At 43.0% G+C, this 25,662-nt stretch overlaps 1 protein-coding gene and 1 long non-coding RNA gene across 2 annotated transcripts; both read left to right on the forward strand.

The window, feature by feature from the left end:
• Positions 1-13: 13 nt before the first annotated feature.
• On the forward strand, positions 14-13,539 carry LOC116332756 (TRPM8 channel-associated factor homolog). Its single transcript, XM_039622444.1, has 12 exons — positions 14-128; positions 411-1,086; positions 7,472-7,688; positions 8,036-8,327; positions 8,869-9,170; positions 9,266-9,440; positions 10,881-10,975; positions 11,428-11,641; positions 11,913-12,149; positions 12,509-12,726; positions 12,828-12,941; positions 13,246-13,539. Exons 2-12 carry the CDS (start codon positions 437-439, stop codon positions 13,486-13,488), a joined length of 2,757 nt encoding a protein of 918 aa, XP_039478378.1. The 5' UTR covers positions 14-128; positions 411-436; the 3' UTR covers positions 13,489-13,539.
• A 5,109-nt stretch (positions 13,540-18,648) lies between these two features.
• LOC120443553 lies at positions 18,649-20,325 on the forward strand. Its single transcript, XR_005615486.1, has 5 exons — positions 18,649-18,763; positions 19,314-19,427; positions 19,712-19,780; positions 19,863-20,021; positions 20,122-20,325. It is a non-coding gene; the product is annotated as an uncharacterized LOC120443553 (long non-coding RNA).
• The last annotated feature ends 5,337 nt before the right edge of the window (positions 20,326-25,662 follow it).

Here is a 25,662-nt window from a genome sequence, read left to right on the forward strand (position 1 = left end):
CCTGATATAAACAGCACCTTTCCTTGCTCTTTTTACATTCCGTCTCCTGTCCTCTCCGGTAGAGCTCCTGGTATTTTTCTTTAAAGCTGTTGTGCTACAGTCTAATACCACAGAAAGGCAACTTTCAGGTAACCAAAAAAAACCAAAAAAATGCTTTGTATTTTTAAGTTGTGTTTGGTTGTAATGAGATCAGTGGAGAACAGCTTTTTATTTTCTCACCAGCTGCAGTTTACAATTTGCTGTGAGTCTTGATGTTTAACAAAAGAATAATACTTTTATTTTTATGTTAAGTGAGTCTTTTTTTAAATCCATCAACTTAGCTTGGCATACATATATGTAAGAAAAACTATTAAAGCTGATGTGCTAAAACCTTTTTTTTCCTGCATCCTAACCTTCACCTTCTTCATCAGTCTACAGAGCATAAATCCTCTACACTATGTCATCTAACCAGTCATTCAAAATCAAACATGAAGAGGCCTACGCCTCCCTGATGAAAGGTCTGAAGGAGCTGGACCTAAAGGGACCCTGTGTTCCCTGCGACCTCGTGCTGATCGGAGACCATGCCTTTCCTTTAGCAATGAACAGCCGAGGTCAGGTCCTGATGGCTGCCTCTCTGTATGGCAGTGGAAGGATTGTGGTCCTGGGTCATGAAGGCTACTTGAAAGCCTTTCCTGCTCTGGTAGAAAATGCTCTGACCTGGTTGAGAGGTGATGGATCTGATAACCTCTCTGTAGGGGTGCAGAGAAATGTCAGTGCAGTTGCTGATAGCCTCAAAAAATCCAGCTTCCAAGTAGAAGTTGTGGGCGCTTTCAGTGACAAACTGGGAGTTGGTGTTTATGTGACCGATGCCTACAGCGTGGGCTCAGACCCAACGGAGCTGGTGGCGTTTCTGAAAGCTGGAGGAGGGGTGCTGATAGCTGGTCAGGCGTGGCATTGGGCTGCAACTCACCCCAAAGAGAACACACTCCATCAGTTTGATGGGAATAAAGTGTCGGGAGTGGCAGGGATCTACTTCACTGAGCGTTATGGTGAGGTGGAGAACCTGCCTGTCTACCCTCAGATCCCGTCCTCCTGGAAGTCATTAGCGTGAGTATATGCCATAGTACTGTTTTATTGCAGATTTCTAGAAGTTCCACTTTTCAGATAATAACTTTTAATGTGAAAACATTTTTCTCTCTTGTTTGATACAATGTTATTAAAGTGAAATTAGGCATTCAATCTATTCCTTTGCATTACCTAATTATTAAGTAGAAATAGCTTTTATAAAAACTACAATTTTTTATAAATTTTTTTTCCCATTAGTTTTACTTTTTATTGTATTACCCAGGAATAATTTTTCTAAGACGCTTGTCTAACCCTTGCTCCTAGTTTTGTTTTTTTCCAGTTTAGTTTAGCTTTTGGTTTTCGTTTCTCTTATTTTGTATCTTCGTGTTCTGCCTTCAATAAACTGCACGTTTTTTATGACTCAAACTTTATTAGATTTTAATATTAAAAAAACCAAAAACAAACAAACAAACAAAAAAACAGAAGATAACAGAATGGACATTCCCAGTCACAACAACAAAACAAATTGACAATCAATACATATTCTCATCAAAAAAAAAAAAAAAAAAAAATCCAAAATAACGTAAATTCACAATGATGCCAATATTCACATAGACCCAATTACAGCTCTCATATTTAGTCCGACCTTGACTACTTTAGCCGGATAGGTCACTGACCTGTATATGAAAGGTAGTTGGCCCATTTATCATTATAGTCCTCCAGTCTATTCAGCAGCCTATATGATAATCTTTCGTAAGCTGCCACTAAACTAAGACGCTTGTCTAACCCTTGCTCCGAGTTTTTTTTTTTTTTCCAGTTTAGTTTAGCTTTTGGTTTTGGTTGCTCTTATTTTGTATTTTCGTGTTCTGCCTTCGATAAACTGCATGTTTTTTGTTAAATGCTGTCCCTCCCCCGACTGTCTGTATTTGGATCCTCTAAAGAGAAACACAGGGTCTGCTGCCACAGACCCTTCCCACTTTTAAGCTATTTCTTTTTTATTGGCTCATTTTTAAAGTAAATAGAAGTTTTAAAAAACAACAACAATTCAACATCAAACATTTAATATATTTTTTTTCTCCTTTTTTTCTTTCCTCCTTGTTTTGTCCATCAATTAAACTTACATTTTTCCATGAGTGCATCACAGGAATTTTTAATTATAATGAAATAATACACTTGATCTATTATTTGAAGAAAATCAATTTTTTCTGTCCTAGTACACACTTTGTGCAGTTTTCAAAAATTCAGATTAAAAAACTAAAAGTTCTCTTTCAAACATTTGTTTCAGTGTCTCACTATGGGGAACGCTCTCTCAGCGTTGTCCTCAGAAGCCTCTATATCATTACTCCAGCCAGCATTGGCTGGCAGTCGTGACGCTTGCATCAGGGAGGGGCCACCCTCCTCCCTATAAAAGGGTGTGACGCAGCGTGCAAGCTAACACCTTGGTCACCGGGCGCTAGCACGGTTCGCGTTTCGAGTCGCCTGCTCTTCACCACAGAGCCAGGTCGGAGAGTGTGTTAGCTGCCACCACGCACCTAGCACAACAGCTAGCTGACCAAGCTAACTGTCTTTGCTACACAAGGTCACCAAGCCAAGTAGCACAAGCGCTAGCCACCACACTAGCTAGGTCATACTAGCTCACCATAGCTACCCGACCGAGAAAAGAAAAAAAAAAGAAAAAAAAAAGATCAGCGTTAGCCATCCAGTCATTCCAAGCTAGCTACACCAAGCTTCCTTAATATGGCAGACTGCAAACCGCTGCCCAGAATTTGCCCCTGCGGTTGCAAAATCTCAGGTTCAGATACACATGATGCGTGTGTGATTGCCTCGGGCTGCAACATGCCCAAGCGGCTATTTCCACACCGGGTTCATGCGAACACTGCGCTCGCTTCACCCTAAAAAGCCTTCACCGAAGGCTAGCCCGCCAGGCTAGCCTGTCGAAGAAGGACCCAATGCTGTCTCCAATCGGCCCACCGATGGAGCACATTGAGTCCGCCACACCAGGCACCAGCTGGGGCGACGAGATGGATATCGTCCTCCCGCTGGTGGATGATGCCGAGGTCAGCTGCGAAGCTATGTTGTCTGATTCCCTCGAGGCTAATGACGAGCTACTCAGCGAATCCTCCGAGGGAGCGTCGGAAAATCTCGTCTCAGATGAGGATGACGACGTTTTCTTTGCCCCCTCTGGTCGGAATTCTGCGACACAAGGGGCCGATTGTGATAACCCCAGCACACAGTCCCGCGCACACAGCACACAGAGAAAAACGTGACATTCTGGATGAAAGCATTGACCCCGCTGGCCTTTTCGGGACCGCTGTTGCCACTATGCAAAGACGGTGCGAGGAGAAAAAGAAAGAGGGAGAGGCCCTGCAGCTGTGTCTCCCAAGGAAGACCCAGGCTGCGCCCCCGCCTCCACCCAGTCGCCGCACGTTCGCTCAGGTCACCAGCCATCCAGCCGGCGTGCCGACGTTTAAAATCCCTCGCCGCCCAGCCCCGCAGGTCGCGGCCCAGGGTCCCCTAGGATCGCAGAACCCTAAGACCCACTGTCCCAGGAAACATGTCCCACCTGCTGCCGCTCAGGGTGCCCCACCACCAGCCAAGCAATCGGACCGCAAGAAGAAGCGGGCTGCCTAACATCCCCCACGGGGAGATCGGAGCCGGATCAGCCCGGGCTCCAAGTTCACTCCAGGGCTCAGTTCCGGAGCCCGTTCGGAAAAGTGTGTTCTGCCTCCACCTTTCAGCGCCTGGGACTCGAGTTGGATCCCACAGAGCGCATTTCAACAAAGAGACGACGAGACACTGTTCAGCTGAATCAAGCATGTCACAGTCTCACAAAAACACTGTTTATTAAAAACTCACCCGCTGCATCCAGGCATGTTGCCAAGGGCACGGGAAAAATGTGTGAAAAACACAAAGTATGTTGAAAAACATAATGCCCCCACGCACCCAGACACCACCGGGGTTGATTCCCTCAGTGGTGTCCGGCCCCATGAGCGCTGGTCAAGCGCGGGCCACCCGCACATGCGCAGTCGGGTCTGGCCCGCAGGACCAGTTTCCACCACAAGAGGCAGCCAAAGCTCCATCTACTGTGGAGTGCCTGTCTTTGGGGCCGCTGTCAGCAAGAATAGAGAGATGGCGAGCTCTCGCTGCGCCAGAATGGGTTGTGAGGACATTAGAGCGAGGCTATCGTTTGCAATTTGTAACCACCCCTCCCAGATTTCACAGAGTGATTTTCTCTCTTGCAAAAGGCGAATCAGCCAGGATCCTGCAAGAAGAAATAACTACCTTGCTATCAAAGGGAGCAGTACAAGAAATACCCCAGGAGCAGAGCCAATGCGGCTTTTACTCGAAGTATTTTCTTGTGCCCAAGAAGGGAGGGGGACTGCGTCCGATACTGGACCTACGGGCTCTGAATCAGCATCTGAGGTCATACAAATTCAGAATGTTGACGGCCTCCACTCTGCTGCATGTAGTGCGCCCATGCGATTGGTTTACATCAATAGACCTGAAGGACGCATATTTTCACATCCCTATTTATCCGCCTCACAGAAAATTCCTGCGCTTTGCGTTTCAGGGCAGAATGTACGAGTACCCGGTCCTACCGTTTGGTCTCTCACTGAGCCCTCGGGTATTTGTGAAGTGCACAGAGGCAGCCATAGCCCCACTGAAGAGGCGGGGCATCCGCATAGCAACGTACATAGACGATTGGCTGCTGCTATCAGAGTCAGAAATAATGGGAAGAGAGTACACCAGGTTGACAGTGGATCATCTGATGGCTCTGGGTTTCACCATAAACTACGAAAAGAGTGTCCTGCAGCCAGCTCAGGCCATCTCTTTCATAGGAATAGCTCTAAACTCCGCCTCGTACAGAACGTGTCTCTCTGTGGACAGAGTAAAAAAGATGCTATCACATGCCGGCATTTAAAATATCTCCCATTCAGAAAATGCCGACAGAGGGGTGCTCACATAAACTGGCTAGAATTGCTAGCAGCATTTCTAGCATTGAGACACTTCCTTCCCCTGTTGAGAAACCACCATGTTCTGATCAGAACAGACAACACCACTGTTGTGGCGTACATCAACAGACAGGGCGGGTTACGGTCCCGTCCTTTGCACATGCTGGCTCGCAGACTGATCATGTGGAGCAGCATCAATCTGTTGTCACTGAGAGCTACTCACATTCCAGGAGCTCTGAACTTGGGAGCAGACTTAATGTCCAGGGGAAACCCGCAGTACGGGGACTGGACCTTGCACCCACATGTGGTAACCCAAATCTGGACCCGCTTTGGCCACCCACAGGTTGATCTGTTTGCCTCGAGGGAGAACGCTCAGTGTCCACTGTATTTCTCCCTGAGGGACCAGGAGGCTCCGCTAGGGGTAGACGCATTAGCTCACAACTGGCCAAATGCTCTGCTTTATGCGTTCCCTCCACTGGCCTTAATTTCTCCCACTCTAACCAGAGTGAGAGAGAGAGGGCTAGCAATGATATTGATCGCCCCAAGGTGGACGAGGTCTCATTGGTTAGTGGAGATTATGCCCCTCTTGTGGAGCGAACCTTGGCCTCTCCCTCTCCGACGAGACCTAGTCTCCCAAGCCAGGGGGGAGATTTTTCACCCTCACCCTGAGCGCCTCGCCCTGTGGGCTTGGCCCGTGAGAGGTTGAATCTGAGTACCGCAGGACTCCCCCAGGGTGTTATAGCCACTATTCAGAGTGCTAGAGCTCCCTCCACAAGATCATTGTATGAGAACAAGTGGAGGGTATTTGAGGAATGGTGTGGAAAATCTCACACTCTCTCCTTTCAGTGCTCTGTGACAACAATTATCTCCTTTCTCCAAGAACTGTTAGATAAAGGAAAGGCCTTTTCCACGATTAAAGTATATCTAGCAGCCATTTCAGCCTGCCATGTGGGCTTCGTGGATGGCCCAGTGAGCCATCACCCGCTAGTCTGCCGTTTCATGAAAGGGGCACGACGGCTCCACCCGGTGTCTAAACCTCTCATTCCCACGTGGGATTTATCCCTGGTGCTGGGGACAGTTTCACAGCCACCAGTTGAACCACTAGACCAGGTGGAAATAAAAATCCTGTCTTTAAAGACTGCATTGCTCCTGGCTCTCGCATCTGCGAAGCGTGTCAGTGATATTCATGCACTGTCAATACACAAAGAGTGCACCCGATTCACGCGGGATAACTCTAGAGTCACACTCAGGCCAAATCCAGCCTTTGTGCCCCAAAATCCTTTCCTCTAATGCATCCCATTGGAGCTGGAAGCTTTTTGCCCTCCTCCTTTCTCCTCCCCTGAACAGGAGCGCCTACATGCTCTCTGTCCAGTTAGGGCTTTATGTACCTATATAGAGAGAACGAAGGCTTTCAGGAGGTCGGATCAGCGGTTTGTTTCCTGGGCTAAACCACATCTTGGCAAGCCCGTTAGCAAACAACGCATTTCCCACTGGATTGTTGAGGCGATCCAATTGGCTTAGTCAAGCATGGGTCTGTCCCCCCCAGGGGGACTTCGTGCTCATTCTGCTAGAGGGATGGCAACCTCTTGGGCCCTTTTTAGGGGTGTCTCTATAGAAGAGATATGTGCAGCGGCGAGCTGGGCTTCACCTTTGACCTTTGCAAGGTTTTACAGGTTGGATGTCACTGCACCATCTCTAGCCCACACTGTGTTAAGTGTGGGTCCCCACGAGACCTCCTAAGTTGGCAGTCAGTTGTTCAAATGGGCTTATCTGGCAATACGGGAGTCTGCATATCCCCATAGTGAGACACCGAAACGAATGTTTGAAAGAGAACTTGAGGTTACTCTATTCCGTAACCCCCGTTCTCTGATAACATGAGTGAGGTGTCTCACCAGATCACCCTCCTTGCACGAAGCGAGGAAGAGGTGAGCTTATCTTGAATGACGGGTGACGCTGTGTCACACCCTTTTATAGGGAGGAGGGTGGCCCCTCCCTGACGCAAGCGTCACGACTGCCAGCCAATGCTGGCTGGAGTAATGATATAGAGGCTTCTGAGGACAACGCTGAGAGAGCGTTCCCCATAGTGAGACACCGAAACGAATGTTATCAGAGAACGGGGGTTATGGAATAGAGTAACCTCAAGTTTCCTGTTATTTTGCATAAACAGCTTTTTTTTGTTTAACTTTGGCAAGTGTTATTTATTTGTCAGTTACTGATCAAATGTAGAATCAATTTAGAGCTAAATTCAATTGAATTGTTATTTTACAACATTAACATATTTTTTGAGGATATTGATTTTACAGATTAAACATTTTACACTTCCATTTCATAATGACAAATAAGGCAAAAAACAAAACAAAACAACAACAACAACAACAACAGATTTTTAGTAAAAAGACTCTGATTTCACTTTGATATATTGTATCTATAATTCTCAGCCTCTTTCCTGTTCCTCTTTGAACCTTTAAATACAGGACAGGCAGGGATTTCAAGGATGACTTGGAGTTCTTACTCCAGGGGGTTTCAGACTTCAACCTCCCGTCTGATTATGTAAGTTCTGAGGTTCTAGTCCACGGTCCGCTAGCCTTTCCCATTGGCACTACAGAAGATGGACGATCATTCCTGGCAGGAGCCTACTATGGGCGAGGACGGGTCATTGTGGTTACACATGAAGGATATCTGAAATTTGAGGTATAGTTGCTCTGAAATATAAGTCTTAAAATGTAAGTCCTTCTAAGCCAAAATCAACACATAAGAATTTACTCATGTTGTAGATTTACAAATGCATTTTTGTCACACTACATTTGTTTCCACCATCAGTCTGTCACAATCACAATCAGTGTGGTGGAGGGTTTAAGTGTGATGGAGTACTGGCAAAACAACTTTCAAATTCCAGAAATCACTTACTTTAATGAGGTTATGTAATAAACCTCAGAGTGGAAAAAAGTGAAAAAATGAACTGTAGGCTGATTGGACTTGTCGTTTGTATATCACACATACACATGACAGCCTTTGTTGCTGCTTTCCTTTCATTTTAGAGCATGGCTCCATTTTGGAGAAACGCAATTCACTGGTTGGATGAAGGGCGCAGAGGGGTTGTTGGTGTCATGGTGGATCCTGCACTCAAAATTCTCAGCACGTCAGGGCTGAAGTGTGAGAAGACAAACTTCAGGAAAGACCTCAGCGTGTTTGTGTGTACAGCGTATATCACTGAGCATTTGGAGGAAATCCAAAACTTTGTGGCAGAGGGAGGAGGCCTGCTGATTGGAGGACATGCCTGGCACTGGGCAAATACACATGCTGGGCAAAATGTACTAACAGAATTCTCAGGTATGAAATTTTACCTTCCAGGGTTTCACAGTATAGAACAGAAATACTTTCATTGTGCTTATTGTCCACCTAATTATACATTAATGCACTTCATCGACTGTTCTCGTCTCATCAACCACAGCAATATTTTAAAACTTCTTGTATACATGCAGTGCTGTAACAGACAAACACTAATACATTGATGACGAGGGATGGGGATCGAGAACTTGTTCTCTCCAAGAACCGGTTCCCAGGTCAATTTCTTTGAGTTGTTAGTTTGTGTCTGCAGCCACTGTTTCTACCTTTTCACGTCTCATGTCTAATTAAGTAATATACTGCAAGTAATATACTTTTAAGAAAAGTGTTCTATGTAATATGCATAGCACATTACTTTTTTTGAGTAACAAAACCAACACTGATCACAGTAAATTAGAGGAAATACTTATACAAACACGCACAACATTTGACCACATAGCATGCTTTGAGATGCTACTTAGTGATGGTGGTGACTCTTAAGACGGAGCCAATGAGAATCGATAAGGAATCGTTTAATGTCTTTCAGGAAACAAGATCCTCACCCAAATGGGACTGAGCCTGTTAGAAGCAACAATCAGCGCAGGATCATACAAAGCCCCTGTTCCCAGCGAGGCTAGTAACGATACTTCCCATTTCCGCCACCTTCTATACCGCTTTGCTGCCCATGTGACTACAGGTGGAAAACTAAACAAGCATGAAGAGGGATGTTTGAAAAAGCTGGGCAGCAACTGCAATGTCTACTTGCAGATGAAAGCCCATGACTGCTTCCACTACAGACAAGTGTTGGTTGCTCTCACTGACATGTTAAAGAGGTCAGGCCTGCCACAGGTGAGTGGAAGATCATGCAGTATCTCATGGATTACACTACAGCTATCAACCACTAAGACGTGTTAGATCAACATCCACTGAAATTTTCTTTCAAGGTGAGCGACAGCTGTCCTGTAACGACTCCAAAAGACCGCCTACTCCTCAGTGTGGGATCAGCTGTATATAAGTTTTGCCCAAATCCTGATGCTCTCCTTCCCTACCTCATCAAGGATAATCCAGCAATGCCTGTTGTCTGTAACCATAAGATCAAGATCAATGTTAACACAGCAGGTCAGAGCTCATTTTTGTTGACATAACATGAATATATCAACTTACTTGAAAACCATAAAATCAGCGAACTGCAGATTTTGCGATTGCAGTTGTCAGTGACTACAAACTTTAATGTTCTTCAAAGAAAAAGTTTGTATCATTCACAATGAGCTATTACTATTATTACTACTACTACTAATAATAATAATGATAAAACAGCTAGCTTTAAAATGGCTATAAAATGCTGTCATTAGTCCTGATGTTGCTCCCACAGTAGATGACAGCAAGGTACACTGCACTCACCACAACTAAGTGATTGAGTCAATCACTAGCATTTTTCTGCATACAGTATGTTGAAAGATTGCAGCTTCTTAAGAATATTTTTTCTATGCTCTCTTTGTTGTCAAATTTATTTCTAAAGTACATTTAAAAGAATGGCTGTTGACCAAAGTGATGCGCATCTAAAATAATGAAATGACATAAAAACATAGGACAAGATGACAGAATTTAAGAAAGGAAACATAAACCGAGAAAACAGGAAAAGCTTCGTCTGCAATGTCAGCAATTAACGGAAATCATTCTCGCTGTGTGATGGACTCTGCCAGGGCTTCTTTTTGTTATCGATCCTGTTCAGAATTTTTAGGCACAGACTTCCTATGCACTGCAAAGTGGCAATAGGCTCCTATTGCCACTTTAGTGACCTCAGAATCTGATGTCTGATTTCTGCAGATGATGTGGTTCTTTTGACCTCATTAGGTTTTGGCCTCCAGCTTACATAGTTCGCAGTTGAGTGGGAATCAGCAGATTTGAGAATTAGCAACTTCAATTCAGAGGCCATGGTGCTCGGCTGAAATAGGATGGGGTCCCCACTCAGAGTAGAAGCACTACTCCTTCACATTGAAAGGAGCCAGCTGAAGTGGTTCAGGCATCTGACTAGGATTCCTCCTGGGCAACTCCCCAGGTGTAGTCCAAGCCCTGGCCTGGGAATGCCTTGCCGTTCCCCCAGATAAGATGGCAGAGGTGGCTGGGGAGAGAGAGGTCAGGGTTTCTCTGCTTAGGCTGCAGCTTTTGTGACCTGGCCCTGGAAGAGCAGAAGAAAGTAAGTAGAGCCACTACTCCTTCAACTTGAAAGGAGCTGGCTGAAGTGGTTTGGGCAGCGCCTCTTGGCTTTTTGTTATTGTGCCCTAAACCTTGACTCACAGGTGTTTCTCCAGTTTGTTATTGGTCTGACGGAGTCACTACAGTTTGGTGCTCTCTTAAAGCCTCATTATAGTTTGTGTACAAACTTAGTACTCCACATCTCAATGACAGCTTTTCATACTGGTTTAGCTACCTTATAATTATTTTCTGTACAATTTTTCTTATTAGCAACAATAGTGAATTAAAAAAATTCAGCAAATTAGTTAAAATTAAAGATAATTTTGCCTGATATCATTTTCTTTTAAATTTTGTGTGTGCCAGGTGAGAAAGAGTGGATCAGTACAGGTCTCTACCTGTGTCCTGGAATGAAGACCATCGTGGTCATACCAGCTGAGATTATCAACAAAAACTGGAAGGTACTGCAAACAAAATCAGATTATTTTGAGTTCTTTGTCCCTCTGATAATGCTGCATGTTGTCTGGTCTTTGATAGAAAGCATAAGAAACCATAACTCACCTCCAGTGAGCTTTAGGGCCAAGTTCATCCTACTGAGGCGTCCCTTTCCTTTCCCTCGCCCCCACTGTTTGTGATAGTTGGCTGCCCCTCCCTGAGCTTGGTTCTACCAGAGGTTTCTTCCTGTTAAAAGGGAGTTCTTCCTTCCCATTGTTGCCAAGCGCTGCTCGTAAGGGGTAATTTGATTGATTGAAAGCACATGAGGCAACTGTTGTTGTGATTTGGCACTATACAAATAAAATTGACTTGAATTGAATTGAAAATTAAATTTTTCAGCCTGTCATCCTTTTATTTATGTTATAACGTGTAGCTAAAAAGCGTTAGGCAATGACACAATTTTCCATTTCATCTACAGATTCAGATAGGCTGTCAAACTGATGACCTACATGACAAGGATGAGCTGAAGAGACCTCCACGTGTTTGTGAGCGATTTCCTGTTACTTCAGAGATGATGCATGTGTGCAACCTGTGGGGGGGACTCATCTATTTGGTGGCACCACCCAACACACAAGTGAAGGGGTTGGAGATCGTAGTCAAGAAAGCTGTAACTGCTCCATATTACAAGTCTGGTGAGTCTGTGGTTTATAATGATGCTGTGTACTTTGTGTCAGTGGAGTTAATGGGAGATATCTGATGAGTCTTATTCTTATTGACTTGGATCACTTTCATTCTGATGAAGATACAGTGTTTTCATTGGACAATACAGATGACTTAAGCTCAACAAGTAAAGAAAGCTAAACAAAGAACCTTTTAACAGCTTTACCCCTCTTCTAAAGCAGTGCAGAAAGTTTAATAATCCAAGGCATTTTTATAGGTCTGTTCCCCTTTTGTTCTTTTCAGGTGTAACAACTGCAGCTGAGTGGTTAACGCTGCGCACAGCTCCTTCCCCCTGGGCAGAGCTGGAGTTTGAAAACATCGTCCTCACCGTACCATCAGATGTAATCCGGGGTCTGGAGCACCTCGACAAGGTGGCCGCTCTGTGGGATGAAATCATGAGGGCCATTGCAGATCTGGCTGCCAAACCACACAAATTTCCCCGCAAGGAGCGTTTTGTGACAGATGTGCAGATTTCTGCTGGTAAGTGCACTTTGCTTCATGTTTTATACACCTGCCCAGTGTCTCCTGCTGTGGTGACCCCTTGTAAGAAAGGGAGCAGCTGAAAGTTGTATGTACCTGTTTCTTATTTGCTTTGCTTATGGAGAGTCCCAAGGACATGAAGCCTGTCCCTGACACATATACAGACAACAATTTACATTTATAAATCACAACAATTTGTAGTTTCCATCCTAACTTAAATGGGAACTGAATGTTTCTGTCATATATACACTGTTAGAATGATGAATGGTAATATTTCATATGTTGCACTGTTCTCTCACAAAGCCTTGTAATCTTAAAAAAGTACTAGTATCCCATTGTTTCTATATTCTTTGGTTAAGGGTGGATGCATTCAGGTTATCCTATCATGGCACACCATGCCTCAGCTGCTGAATTAGTTGGTGTTAAAAAAGGTAAAGAACTATGGGGTCCCATCCATGAGCTGGGACACAACCAACAGAGAAGCTGCTGGGAGTTTCGACCACACACCACAGAGTGTACGTGCAACCTGTGGTCAGTGTATGTCCATGAAGAGGTGCTGGGTCTCAACAGAGCACAGGTAGAGTAAATCAATTGGTGTTGAGATTGAAAATCTGTTATTTACTTTATCAGACATGATCATAAAACACAAGAACTTTTTCCAATTGTTGTTCAATGCAGGCTCATGACGGTTTGCCTTTAGCAAAGCGAAAGAGTCGAGCAGAGAAATACATCAAGGGAGGAAGGAAACTCAGTGACTGGAGTATGTGGGTTGCCCTGGAAACATATCTGCAGGTGAGAGAGTTATAGAGAAAATTTGCTTGGTCCACAGTGAAGAAGATATATGATATGAATAAGACTGAAAGCCTCTAACTCCATTTGATCCAGTCACACTTTAAATCTAGCAAGTGAACAACAAATCACTTAGATTTAATCTGCATTGTAGCCACATACTCAAATCACATTATATGCCAATATGTCAGTACAGGAGAAAATTACATAGCAGGGGGTAGACATGCACCTTAAACAACAACAAACAAACAACAAACATTTTGTATAAAAGTAGTTTGGCTTGTTGTCATATCTACCTTCTCTGTAGCTCCAGGAAAAGTTTGGCTGGGATGCCTTTAAGAAGGTGTTTGCTGCGTACCACCGTATGAGTGACATCCCTGATGACAACAACACAAAGATGAACCTGTATGCTGAGACTTTCTCCCAGACTGTGAAGATGAACCTGACTGGCTTCTTTAAGGCCTGGGGCTGGCCAATAGAAGCAGCCACTGAAAAGAAACTGTCCAAGCTGCCTTACTGGAATGATCACCCCATGACCCAGTACAAATGAACCCAGTGCCACTCCAAACAAAAGAAAGTTAATTTTAATTTTAATGAGTGAAACTGTTATTTTTTTGGTCTTTTTTGTGTCTTTTTTACTACATTATTAAAAAATAAACAGTAATCTCATTTTGACCTCAGGCCATACTCGGCACAGATGTTTCTGTACACTACGCCGGCCACTTGGTTTCTCTGTTCTTTAGGTCTGTTACACATAGAGCAAAATTAACCTGTGTAATTATTTAGTATGCTCACTGGTGGTGGTTTGTGGTTATGTTGGTGTTTTTGTGTGGTTTTTAGTGGAACTTGTAATCATGTTTTTGTAGTAAGTATCAATTTAGTATGTAACATTATATGCATGACACCTGTACAATATAAAGCGCCTTGAGGTGACTTTTGTTGTGATTTGGCGCTATATAAATAACATTGAATTGAATTGAATTGAACTTAACATGTAAAACATTCACTGTCAAACTTTCATGTCCATATTATACCTACAGGATAAGACAGAACTGGATGAATTTTTCTCCCATTGACTGGGAACTGATACATAGACTAAATGACAGTAGTATAGTAACCCTAATAATGTTGATTGTTTGTGTAATTAAGTAAAAATTTTGTCTAACAGCATGAAATCAATGCAGTTAAACTTAAAAAAAATAATAATTGATGCCTACATGTGTTCTGTTGTTGAATGATTGCTTTTGGCTGAACCACAGATTCTGTGCAGTGAATCTAAGAACATTACATGGACTCCTGGGTAATAAAGTCAGCTCAAAGTTACGCTTTCTGTTTTGCAGTGAACTGTTTAGTGCTGTTAGTGCTATGTAATGCTTTTACATCATACACTGCTGTTTTGGCTGCAGCTGCTCATGTTAATGGCTTCTGTCATTAAATGTGAGGAGAGCCCCCACATCCATCCAATCATAGAATTGCACCTTGCAATTCTATGATTAGAGCGACGATTGAATTGGAATAAAACAGATATCTGTTTTATTCCAATTCAGTCTCACAGCAAGAAGGTCCTGAGTTCAATTCCATCATCAGGCCAGGCTATTTCTGTGTGGAGTTTGCATGTTCTCCCTGTGTTTGCATGGGTTCTCTCTGGGGACTGTGGCTTCCTCCCACAGTCCAAAGACATGCAGTTAGTGGGTTTAGATTAATAGGTAACTTGCCCATAGGTGTGAATGTGAGTGCAAATGGTGTTTGAACTGTGACAGACGGGTGACCTGTCCAGGGTGTACCCTGACTCTTGCCCTCAGACAGCTGGGATAAGCTCAAGCCCCCTGCAACCCTGAAAAGGATAAGTGGAAGAGAATGGATGGATCTGTACTTTGAACCAGCAGCTCAGCAGGGTTGCCTGATTATGAAATATTATGTTTACAGCTCATGAATTAGACACTGAAATATAAATGTGTTTAAATCTTTGCTTTGAAATCAAAGGAGTTTGCAAAGAACAGCGTCTGGACTTCTTTAAGTTGCTTGAAGACGTTTCACCTCTCATCCGAGAAGCTTCTTCAGTTCTAAGGTCAAATGACCGAGAGTCCCAGATTTAAACCCAGTGGGAGTATCCCCCCCAAGGAGGGACAAAGGACCCCCTGGTGATCCTCTAATCACATGCGCCAAGGTGTGAAAGTGGGTGTGGGACCTAATCAGCCAGGGTTTCGGGTGAGCCCATTGTGAAACCTGGCCCCACCTTGTCATGTGAATTCCTGAGGTCAGATGGCCCAGGATGTGAGTGGGCGTTAAGGCGTCTGGGGAGGGAACTCAAAACTGGATTATAGATGGCAGACAGTTGGTGTCGTAAACCGCCGCCTCTGTTCAAAGATGGTCGCTCACAGTGGACATAGATGGCCTCTTTCACTCCTCTTTCAAACCATCTGTCCTCTCTGTCCAATATGTGAACATTGGCATCCTCGAAAGAGTGACCTTTATCCTTAAGATGCAGGTGGACTGCTGAGTCTTGTCCTGTGGAGGTGGCTCTTCTATGTTGTGCCATAGGAGCTGTCCAAGGAGCTGTCTTCTTGTAGTCGTTTTCTGACAGTCTCCACTGCTTCCGTGGTGGGTATGCAAGTGAAGAGAGAGACTACGTCAAATGATTTGACCGCCTCACATATCACCGCCTTTATCCAGGGGATGCCATACCCTGCATTTATGGACTTCCTAAGATCCACAAGGAAGGGGTCCCACTCAGACCCATAGTCAGTAGCATAAACTCAGCTACTTACAACATTGCAAAACACCTTGCTACCATCCTTGCACCTCTCGTGGGGAACACCCCACACCACATCAAGAACTCCACCAACTTCACCGACAAGGTCCAGAAACTTACCCTGGATCCAGATGAAACCATGGTGTCCTTTGACGTAGTCTCTCTCTTCACTTGCATACCCACCACGGAAGCAGTGGAGACTGTCAGAAAACGACTACAAGAAGACAGCTCCTTGGAAGACAGGACCAACTTCACACCCGATCAGATCTGCACACTGTTAGACCTCTGCCTCACCACAACATACTTCAAATACAACGAAGGCTTCTACAGACAAAAACATGGCTGTGCCATGGGCTCCCCCGTGTCACCTATTGTAGCCAACCTTTACATGGAGGAAGTGGAAAGAAAGGCTCTTGGCCCTTTCAAAGGAGGAGTACCCAGCCACTGGTACAGATATGTAGATGACACCTGGGTCAAAATCAAGACACAAGAAGTGGAATCCTTCACTGCGCACATTAACGCTGTGGATAAAAACATCAAGTTCACCAGGGAAGACACAAAGGATAACTGTTTGCCTTTCCTGGACTGCGCCAGTGCACATTGAAGAGAATGGCAACCTCAACATTGAAGTTTACCGGAAGCCCACACACACAGACCAGTACCTCCTCTTTGACTCCCATCACCCTCTGGAACACAAACTTGGAGTAATTAGGACCCTACACCACCGGGCAGAACATGTTCCCTCTAAGCCTGAGGGAAAAAAGAAGGAACACACACATGTAAAGGAAGCACTGAAAACATGCGGTTATCCTAACTGGGCGTTCATAAAGTCAGCAAAGAGGCACAGAAAAGAAGATCAGACACCAGCGAGGGAGGATAAGAAAGACAGACGCAACAACGTTGTCATCCCCTATGTAGCCGGTGTATCAGAGAAACTCAGGAGAGTTTTCTCCAAGCACGACATCCCAGTGTACTTCAGACCCAGCAACACACTCAGACAGAAACTGGTTCACCCGAAAGACAAAACTCCTAAACACAGACTGAACAACGTGGTGTATGCTGTACAGTGCAGCGAGGAATGCCCAGACCTCTACATTGGAGAGACCAAACAGCCACTTCACAAGCGCATGGCACAACATAGAAGAGCCACCTCCACAGGACAAGACTCAGCAGTCCACCTGCATCTTAAGGATAAAGGTCACTCTTTCGAGGATGCCAATGTTCACATATTGGACAGAGAGGACAGATGGTTTGAAAGAGGAGTGAAAGAGGCCATCTATGTCCACTGTGAGCGACCATCTTTGAACAGAGGCGGCGGTTTACGACACCAACTGTCTGCCATCTATAATCCAGTTTTGAGTTCCCTCCCAGACGCCTTAACGCCCACTCACATCCTGGGCCATCTGACCTCAGGAATTCACATGACAAGGTGGGGCCAGGTTTCACAATGGGCTCACCGAAACCCTGGCTGATTAGGTCCCACACCCGCTTTCACACCTTGGCGCATGTGATTAGAGGATCACCAGGGGGTCCTTTGTCCCTCCTTGGGGGGGATACTCCCACTGGGTTTAAATCTGGGACTCTCGGCCATTTGACCTTAGAACTGAAGAAGCTTCTCGGATGAGAGGTGAAACGTCTTCAAGCAACTTAAAGAAGTCCAGACGCTTTTCTTTGCAAACTCCTTTGACTACGATGACCTGGATGACTGAGAATCTTCACAGACATTTTGCTTTGCAATCACATGAACATAGAACACATTACAAATTCATTAGATACTTATCCTCTATTTTAAAAAATAACTTTAAGTGACACACAGAAATCTATACATGCTGATTTTGAAACAGCATGGTCAACATAGAAGTGGAGCTCTGTGCATTTCACACTTTCAAAACATAAAGAGGCCTGAAAACAGTTGTGCTTTGAAAAGCTGATCTCAGAATTTAACCAAAACAGTCAGACAAAAACTGTAACTTTGTCCTAAATGTAAACGAAAATTACTATTGCTGTGCTGTATGTCTGTGCTATAACACGGTGACACTCTTCATTTTATTTACCAGTCTAAAATGAATCTCTGCAAAAGTAAACTTAATGAGAGCAAAACACCTGTGGTCCTCAAGAGGAAGTGGTCTTCTCACTCATCTAATGAAAAAATAATATATGGACAGTTCTGATGGAACTGGCCACATCCTGAAGATGTTGGCCTCCAAATGTTTCCTTTCATTCGATCTGTGTATAACAGCAAAACTGTCTAATATGAAGAAACCACAGCCATATATTACCATGAGGTCTTCACTAAGGTGCAGCTTTGTCACCAGATCTAAATATAGTCATGAATGAAGATACTGCTGCTGTCCCATGTGCACAAAATGAGGAGTCTGAATTAAGGAACAGTCAAAGCTGAACATGCTATACAGTGACATGAACATCTAGGTAAGGCTCCCTAATCTAAGGCACTAGGTTTGATTAGAAGGTTTTTGATGTGTAACAGATGTGATGAGGAGTTTCATGATGTTTGGAGATGTGTTTGTTGGTGATTTTTACTCTATTAAAACTTAATCCATTTGAAAATTTGTGCTGATTGTGCAGAAAGAGCCTTTGTTTCTACATGGCTGTATCTTTTTGCTTTCTTCTTATTTAATCCAAACTCTGTTGGGCTAACAATAAGGCTGGTTGATTTAAAGCTCTACAAGTGCAAGCACAAATACAGTCAGCTGTTCATAGAAAGACTGAGAGCACAGTTAAAGCAGGCTCTGTGAGTGAGGATGTAGTCAGACTGTCTGTCAGAGACAGTCACACAGGTGAGATGTTTCAAAATACCAAGTTGCTTACAAAAACAGCTGTGCACTACATGGATACCCAGGGTTCCACAGTTGCCATGGTTCCCCTGCAGATGCCTCATTTCTGTCTATTCATCATTTAAACCTAAACAAACATTCTGATGCTCAAGATCCTTTTTGACACTTTTCACACAGTGATTTCTAGCAAATTATCAGTTTTATTGAAGAATATTTTCATCCTGATGAGGACTAAAAATTCACAGAGCCAGAAGAAAGCGACTTCCATCATGGAAAATGTGAGATTTGATTTGTTTTCAATGAGTTTCACCTCTGAGATTTTTATAGGCCTGAAAGTTTAGATTTAAGATTTTCTCATGTCTTCAATTTAAAAAAAACCTTATTTATTGTAAATATATATCCAATGAAGCCATTTCAAGGACAATTTGCTCAATTTACTTTATTTACAATTTACGTAAGAGTGTGAATAGACGTGCATTCATCGGTAGCACTCAAAGTTGGCTAAACTTAATTTAATTCAAAACAAATGCAAATGCATGCATAAATGTTTTACTGCATCTATTGTAATTAAACCTTTTCATCCATTTGGATCTCATTGTTTTAAACAAGTCAACCCAGTGAATCTGAAATACTATAACCTGATATTATGTATTTAGCTAAAGTTTCACTTAACCGCTGTTTGCATGTAAATTTTAGGTGGCAGGAAAACACTGTGGTGTTCAGTCTTCCAGAAAATCCAATTTAGTTTTAGGAAATTTCTTAAAAGTGACGTGTATTACATATGCTGTGTTAGAAAGGTGTTTTTCTGATGTGTATGACATTTTGCAGTGTGCTGCTGAAGTCCAAGACAGCCTCACAGCAAAGAGAGTCTCTGCACAGCTATCAGAGAGGAGGAGAAAGCCTGGAGCCTGTAGACGGTGTCAGTGCTTCAAGGATGAGCAGGTTACACATCTGATTCTCATATGTTAAACGATAAAATATGTGAATATACGTGAATAATATATTGTTGGATTCATTTACAACACTTACTTGTTTACTTTCTATCAAATCTTTATTCACAGCTGTGCTCTGTTACTACTCATGTTTTAAATGTCTTCTTCAATATTAAGATCTGGGCAATTTTTGTCATCTCCTGTGAGAGTGGTCAATGTATCTGATGGAGATTTGTCTCTTGTAGGATGTTTTTAAGGATTTTCTTGTGTCTTACTGCCTTTTTCCACTTACAGCACACTCAAGTGAAACGCCAGCGCTCTCCAAGTGCAGACATCCTTCCCCAGAAAAGGAGAAAAACCAAGGTTGTCTGTCTCTTCTAGACTTTCTGCTGTGGTGCTGAATTAATAACAAATAAATGATAGATATATGTCTTCCACCCCTCAGGCCTCCACCTCAGATGCAGACGACACACTCACAAGACCATCAGCCACCATCCCTGATGCTGAGCTGCCTCCGGTCTCAAATACAGCCCCCAACCTCCAACCTTCTACTGTTGTACCTCGGCCAGCAGGTGTACCATGAAGTGGTCGATGATATGCTGAGGTCAGTGTGGATCAAGCGTCTTTTGCCCCCCACCCCCAACCCCCACCGTGCCCGACAAAAAAAATGGCTTAAAACTTTCTGTTTCTTCTGTTCCTCACAGAGACAAGAACGGACAGCTCCGTCCATACAGTTTGGAGCTGGGACGCCTCATAAAGAAGAAGCTATGGGAGAGACTGAACCGTCACACAATGATTATGTCTACTGATGAAGACGGCCGCCTTCACGTGGATGTGACTTACGGAGTTGAAGAGTGTCCTCCTGAATTTAATGTGGATACTACGGAAGAACCCGAGTGCTGAACTGAACAGCTCAGAGAAACAGTGAAAGAAATGAGAACAGTTACTGAGTCTGTGTAAATAAGCTTTAAATAATCTGTAAATAAAACTTTTAAATGAATTCATTAGTGACAAAATCACCTGCAGGAGACAATTTGCTGAGGCACCACCCCTCAGCTCCACCTTCACACTTTGCATTCACTGTAAGACTGTCTGCCCACTCGGATAAACTCCTCGTGCTCCTACTACAGCCTCCATCCTCTTCTAGAAGTTTTTGCCAAAAATAAAACATCTAAATGTAACCAAAGTAAAGCAATCTCTCTCTCTTCTTATCTCAGAAAGAGCTCTTGTAAAGCTTCTCACCTGTCAATTCATCTGTGCATCCAGCCTTTACATTACTCCCAAAATGTTACCACAGTTGGCTATCGCAGTCAATGAAAACTGTGTTTATGGTCAATCTCATAAAAACTGTAGTTGTGTTCATCATACAAGTGTGTCCCTCTACCTTTAACAATGACTTAAGCTGGGCAAGCTGAGATGTCAGCAGGTATTTTCTGTTTAAAAGTTGAAAGTGATGCAAAAAAATAAAGAAGAAGTTAGGGGAAAAATACATACATTTTGAATGCCAGTGACAGCGTTTTAAAGAATCATTCTAGTCTTTTCTGCCCAGGTTTTCTCAGCTTCCTGCTGCAGACAGACAAACGGACACCTGTCCATTCTTAAGATGAAGATATCAGTATAAGATGAAGTAGCACAAGATATCATAGTGTGACTGTCTTCTCAAAATATGTCACTCTACTCTGAGCTCACTCATTGATGTTGATGATTCCTCAAACACATCCATCAACACCAATGTTCCCTCTAATTTTTCATGTGTCTGAGCGAACACACAAACTCCCTGAGCGATCCCTTGGACCACTGTGAGCAACAGCAGACGTGTGCACCGTGGTCACAGCAGCATCGAATGCATCCAAGTTAAATGGTTTATTAAAATAATCAAATTACAGCTAGGGATGGGTATCGTTTAGGTTTTATCCGATACCGGTGCCAAATCGGTACTTTTGAAACGGTGCCGGTGCTTAAACGGTGCTCGAACCGGTGCTCGAACCGGTGCTTAAAGAATGGAGAACACAAACTTCGTCCAAAAACCTCTCATGTTTTTATTTTTAGCAGTCTCTTTTTTTCTGCAAAATGATAAGAACCGTAACAACATATAAACATCATCTGTGCAAAGATTTATGTTTTTAAAGTGAAACAGTGAAAAATTACAGCGCTGTCAATACATGAATATCCAGACGTTGTACAAAAATGTCCAATTCTTGCACACAATTGGACACCATGCCAGTTGATTTTTTTTAGGTATTTAAGAGCAATCATTAATTAATTTTATTAACATGCCTAAAAATGCTTTTTTTAAAAAATGCGTTTTTGAAGAATTAACCATACATTTACATGGTAATTGGCCTTTTCTGCCATGGAGCGCTTAATTGGCCTCTGGCCCTTTAAACTCTGAGGGGCTGTAACTTTGGTTTCTTTTGGTCAATTTGCATGATTGACACCTCTTTTTAATTGTTTGAGCCAATAGAGTCACAGTAACAATGCCACGTTCACGTTACGTCAACCAATCAGACGTTGTAATGCCAAAACCCACGTGGGCCCAAATTTACTGCATGTGACGTCTGTCCAGTCTATAGGTGGGTCTAAAATGGAGGTTGTTGACGGAAAATGACTCTGATGCGGCTAGGTAGGCGTGGTAACTGCTGATAATCACATGGCTACCTACCGGCGAAAATAACGGAGGAAATCCGGACGGTAAGCCAATTTCTGTCTTAGCGCATTGCACCGCTGTGTGTTTTTGTGGTCTTCTTTTGCCGCTCATTCAGTGAATTTTGGTCAGAGTGTGGTGAAACTTGGTGTTTGGAATTGGTGACAGCTCTGGAAGATAACCAGCCTATCTTTAGCCGGATACACAAAGTCTGGAGAATTTCTGGTTTGCCTTGTTTGTTTAGCGGACTTGTGCGCATTTACATAACTGCTCGTTTAATCATGGCTTGTTTTCGTTGAGTTTGGTGGTTGTAGAAATGGTTCATATGACATTTTAGCTGAGATTCAGAGGTTTCTGTGGATACCACACATGTCTGGACTTATATTTCTCACCCCGTGTTATAACCGATTAAACGTGATCTCCTCCTTTTTGCTCGTGGTACCGGGGGCGTGGGGCTTAAAGCACTTATTGCAGACTGCTGAGTTTGCATCTTTTGCTGTGAAGTACAGCCAGACTTTTGACCGCTTTGCCTTGGGCATTTTTAATCTGTAGCTCTGCTCTAAAAGAACGTACGTACCTGGGCCCGCTTACTATCCTTGTAAAGGTAAAATGATTGGCTAGAATCCAAAGTGTATCTCAAGAAAAAAAAAAGCACCGAAATAAAGCACCGAAATGTGCGCTGCTTTTCGGTCTGGTTACTACCGTTTATGTCAGAACCGAAACCGGTACCCATCCCTAATTACAGCATTTACATTTATGTTAGACTACTTTTAATTAACTGCTCTAGCCCACTTACAATGAAAATTTAAAAAAAATCTTGTTCATGACCTGTGTAGTATGTTAACACTATTGGAAGTAAAAATAACTTGAACTCCAATAAAGCTCTGACTTGTGTTATGAGTATGAGTCTGTCATCTGGGACAGAGTCCTGTAACTCTCTGTCTGCAAAATACAGTATATAATGACCAATGTTGGGCAATTAATTATATAGTTACTTCTTCAAAAAAGTAACTGAGTTATGCAAACAACAATGCTTTTTTGCAGCTGTTTACCTACAAATACAGCCAAGGCGGTTTTTTAAATAAACATTTCAAACTATTTACAGAACAATCAGCTGTTCTGCATCAAATCTGATGCCACACAAATTATTTGTGCCACTCCAAAAAATAATTTCTCTCCACTATGAGATAAAGGAGAACAACAGCCTGATACCTGCAGGCCTGACAACAGGAGATGTATCACTCCTGTAACATTCAGCAGCCGCCTCATTGTTCTGACACACACAACAAAACTATTGACTACACTACACACTAACTACACACTAACTACACAAGATTTGCGCTAAACGCCTCAAATCTCTCACATCTCAAAACACCGCCGTCACTCCTAAAACTTCCCCCTTCCTAAACAACTAAATGCCATGTTGCCATATCATTTTTTAATTGGTCGACATGGTACATTTTTCCACCAATAGCAAAGGGTGGGGGTTTTTTTGGTTTTGGTTTTGCTCACAGGTGGAGAGTGCTTTCGATCGTTTTCCATATAAAACGCCGTTTTTACCGCTTCTTCCTGCAGTAAATATAAACAGGATAGTATTCAGGAAGAAAACCAAACATTGCATATATTTTTATCATAACTCTGGTTTTACGTGGCCTATCAACACAATTTAAAAACTGGTATAAAGTCCACACTTTTTCCGTCAATTGTTCCGTCTGTCCTGCTCACATCTCCAATGGTTGTACAGGTTGTCATTAACGTGGCTTCACTCCACATCAGCCACGCCGCTTTGCTAACTAAAACTCCGGTGTCGGCACATAAGGACGCTGTCATAGCCTGTCAATCACGTTGATTAGCTGCATATGTAATGGGGGAAGGCTTTAGGACCCAGGGGACCCAAGGGAGGGTATAAAAGAGGAAGTAGCAGCAGGTGCTCTTCATTTGCACTGACAGCGGCTGTGAACAATGGTTGTGTGAGTAGGTGAAGAGCCTGAGAAGTTTTAATTGTCTTCTACACACAGTTGTTTTAAACCTCTACAGCAGAGGTTTGAGGTACAGGCTGTTTTTCTTTTAGTGCTTTTTGTTAAATTTGTTGAAATGTATTTGATGTTTATTGTAGTGATGGTGAGATGAAGCCTCGTGATGAGCTGAAGCTTTCCATCCAACTGGTCGACTCATGGTTCGAAGCATTGTGATGATTCATTTGCTCTACTGCGCCATCAAGTGGACGATTTAAGTGAACTAGGCTCTGTGATTATAATGATGTGATGTGTAAACTTCTAAACTGAATAAATAGATTGTTTTCGTGGTTATTTATCCCAAATATTGTCTCAGTATGTCTGATACAAAAGAGAAAGTGGAAACTATCAGGACAGAGTTTTGGTATGATTGTGTAACTGTTAGGCCTGCGTATTGTCACTGATTTCTAGAATCGATTCGATCCAGGATTCGATCAGGGGAAATTGTGCCTTAGTCAGAAATATTATAATTCAGATCATGGATCAGTACATTTCTATATTTTTATATCTATAAAAAGAAAGCTGACACTTGCGAGACTTTATCAAAGGTGTGAGCATCACAGCAGATGCCTTTGTGTCAAAGCAGCTAAGGATAAAACAGAAATACGATTTATAAAAATATTCTGCAGCAGATCAAAAACGAAAGAAAACCATTCATCAACATATGAACATTACCTGATGCTGCTGAATGAAGCAAAGCAAAGTTACAGAGGTTTAGAGACACGGCTAAGCGTTTTGCAATTTTGCATAATTTTAAAAAGTTTAAATTTGTTTGGTAGCCTATTGAACAGCAGAAATTAGGTTTTCTTTTCGGTAGTAAGTAAAAGGAAAAAAACAGCGGCTGACAGCGCTGTAAACAACGGTGAGACTTGTGCGTAACAAGCAAGGGAATAATGCAGAAAACAGATTTTTAGACGGGAAACTGTTCTTCAAGTACAGAGAGAGAGAGAGAGAGAGCTGTGCATGAAGTGTGATTTTTATCGTGGTGGAAGCAAAACAGCAAAAGTCAGAGGGAATTCATGACGATGTTTATGTGAAGCGTAGTTTGGATCTTCTTTTGCTGCTGGTTCAGTCAATATTGTTTGGAGAGAGAAATAAAACCTGCAGCGTCAGAATCAGCGCAAAAAGACGTCAAAACGAAGCGCGGACCAGCCGACACATGAGAATCAGTGAGCTGTCCTTTCAGCCCTGACCGTGTCCGTGTCGTCGGGTGAGAAAGGCGACATCTCACTGATTCTGATCCGTCAGCGGTTCCGCGCTTTGTGTTTGCGTCTTTGTGCAGAATCCGTGTACCTGCTGTCACTTACTGTTTTAGCTGTTTGGTGGTTGTTGAAATTTTTGTGAGGTTTAACCTGAGATTCTGGCATTTCGGGCAAAATAAAGTTATATTAAAAATCGATTCAGGATTTTAATTAAACAATATCACGTTTTCCAAGCGAGAATCGATTTTAATCGATAATCAAAACCCGCCCCTATAACTGTGTAATCATGCTTATGTACATCTGGATAATGACACAAACTGTGTGGCGCTTCACTTTTTAATAAACTAAAAGACATAAATCAGGTTATAGGATCTGTAGTGTTGT

The sequence above is a fragment of the Oreochromis aureus genome, linkage group 14 (assembly GCF_013358895.1).
Source record: "Oreochromis aureus strain Israel breed Guangdong linkage group 14, ZZ_aureus, whole genome shotgun sequence".
Taxonomy (NCBI): domain Eukaryota; kingdom Metazoa; phylum Chordata; class Actinopteri; order Cichliformes; family Cichlidae; genus Oreochromis; species Oreochromis aureus.

Coding starts and splice junctions, on each gene's coding strand:
- LOC116332756 (XM_039622444.1), top strand. CDS start 437: ATGTCATCTAACCAGTCATTCAAAATCAAACATGAAGAGGCCTACGCC. Junction 7,689..8,035: donor AAGGATATCTGAAATTTGAG/GTATAGTTGCTC, acceptor CTTTCATTTTAG/AGCATGGCTCCATTTTGGAG. Junction 12,150..12,508: donor AGATGTGCAGATTTCTGCTG/GTAAGTGCACTT, acceptor TCTTTGGTTAAG/GGTGGATGCATTCAGGTTAT.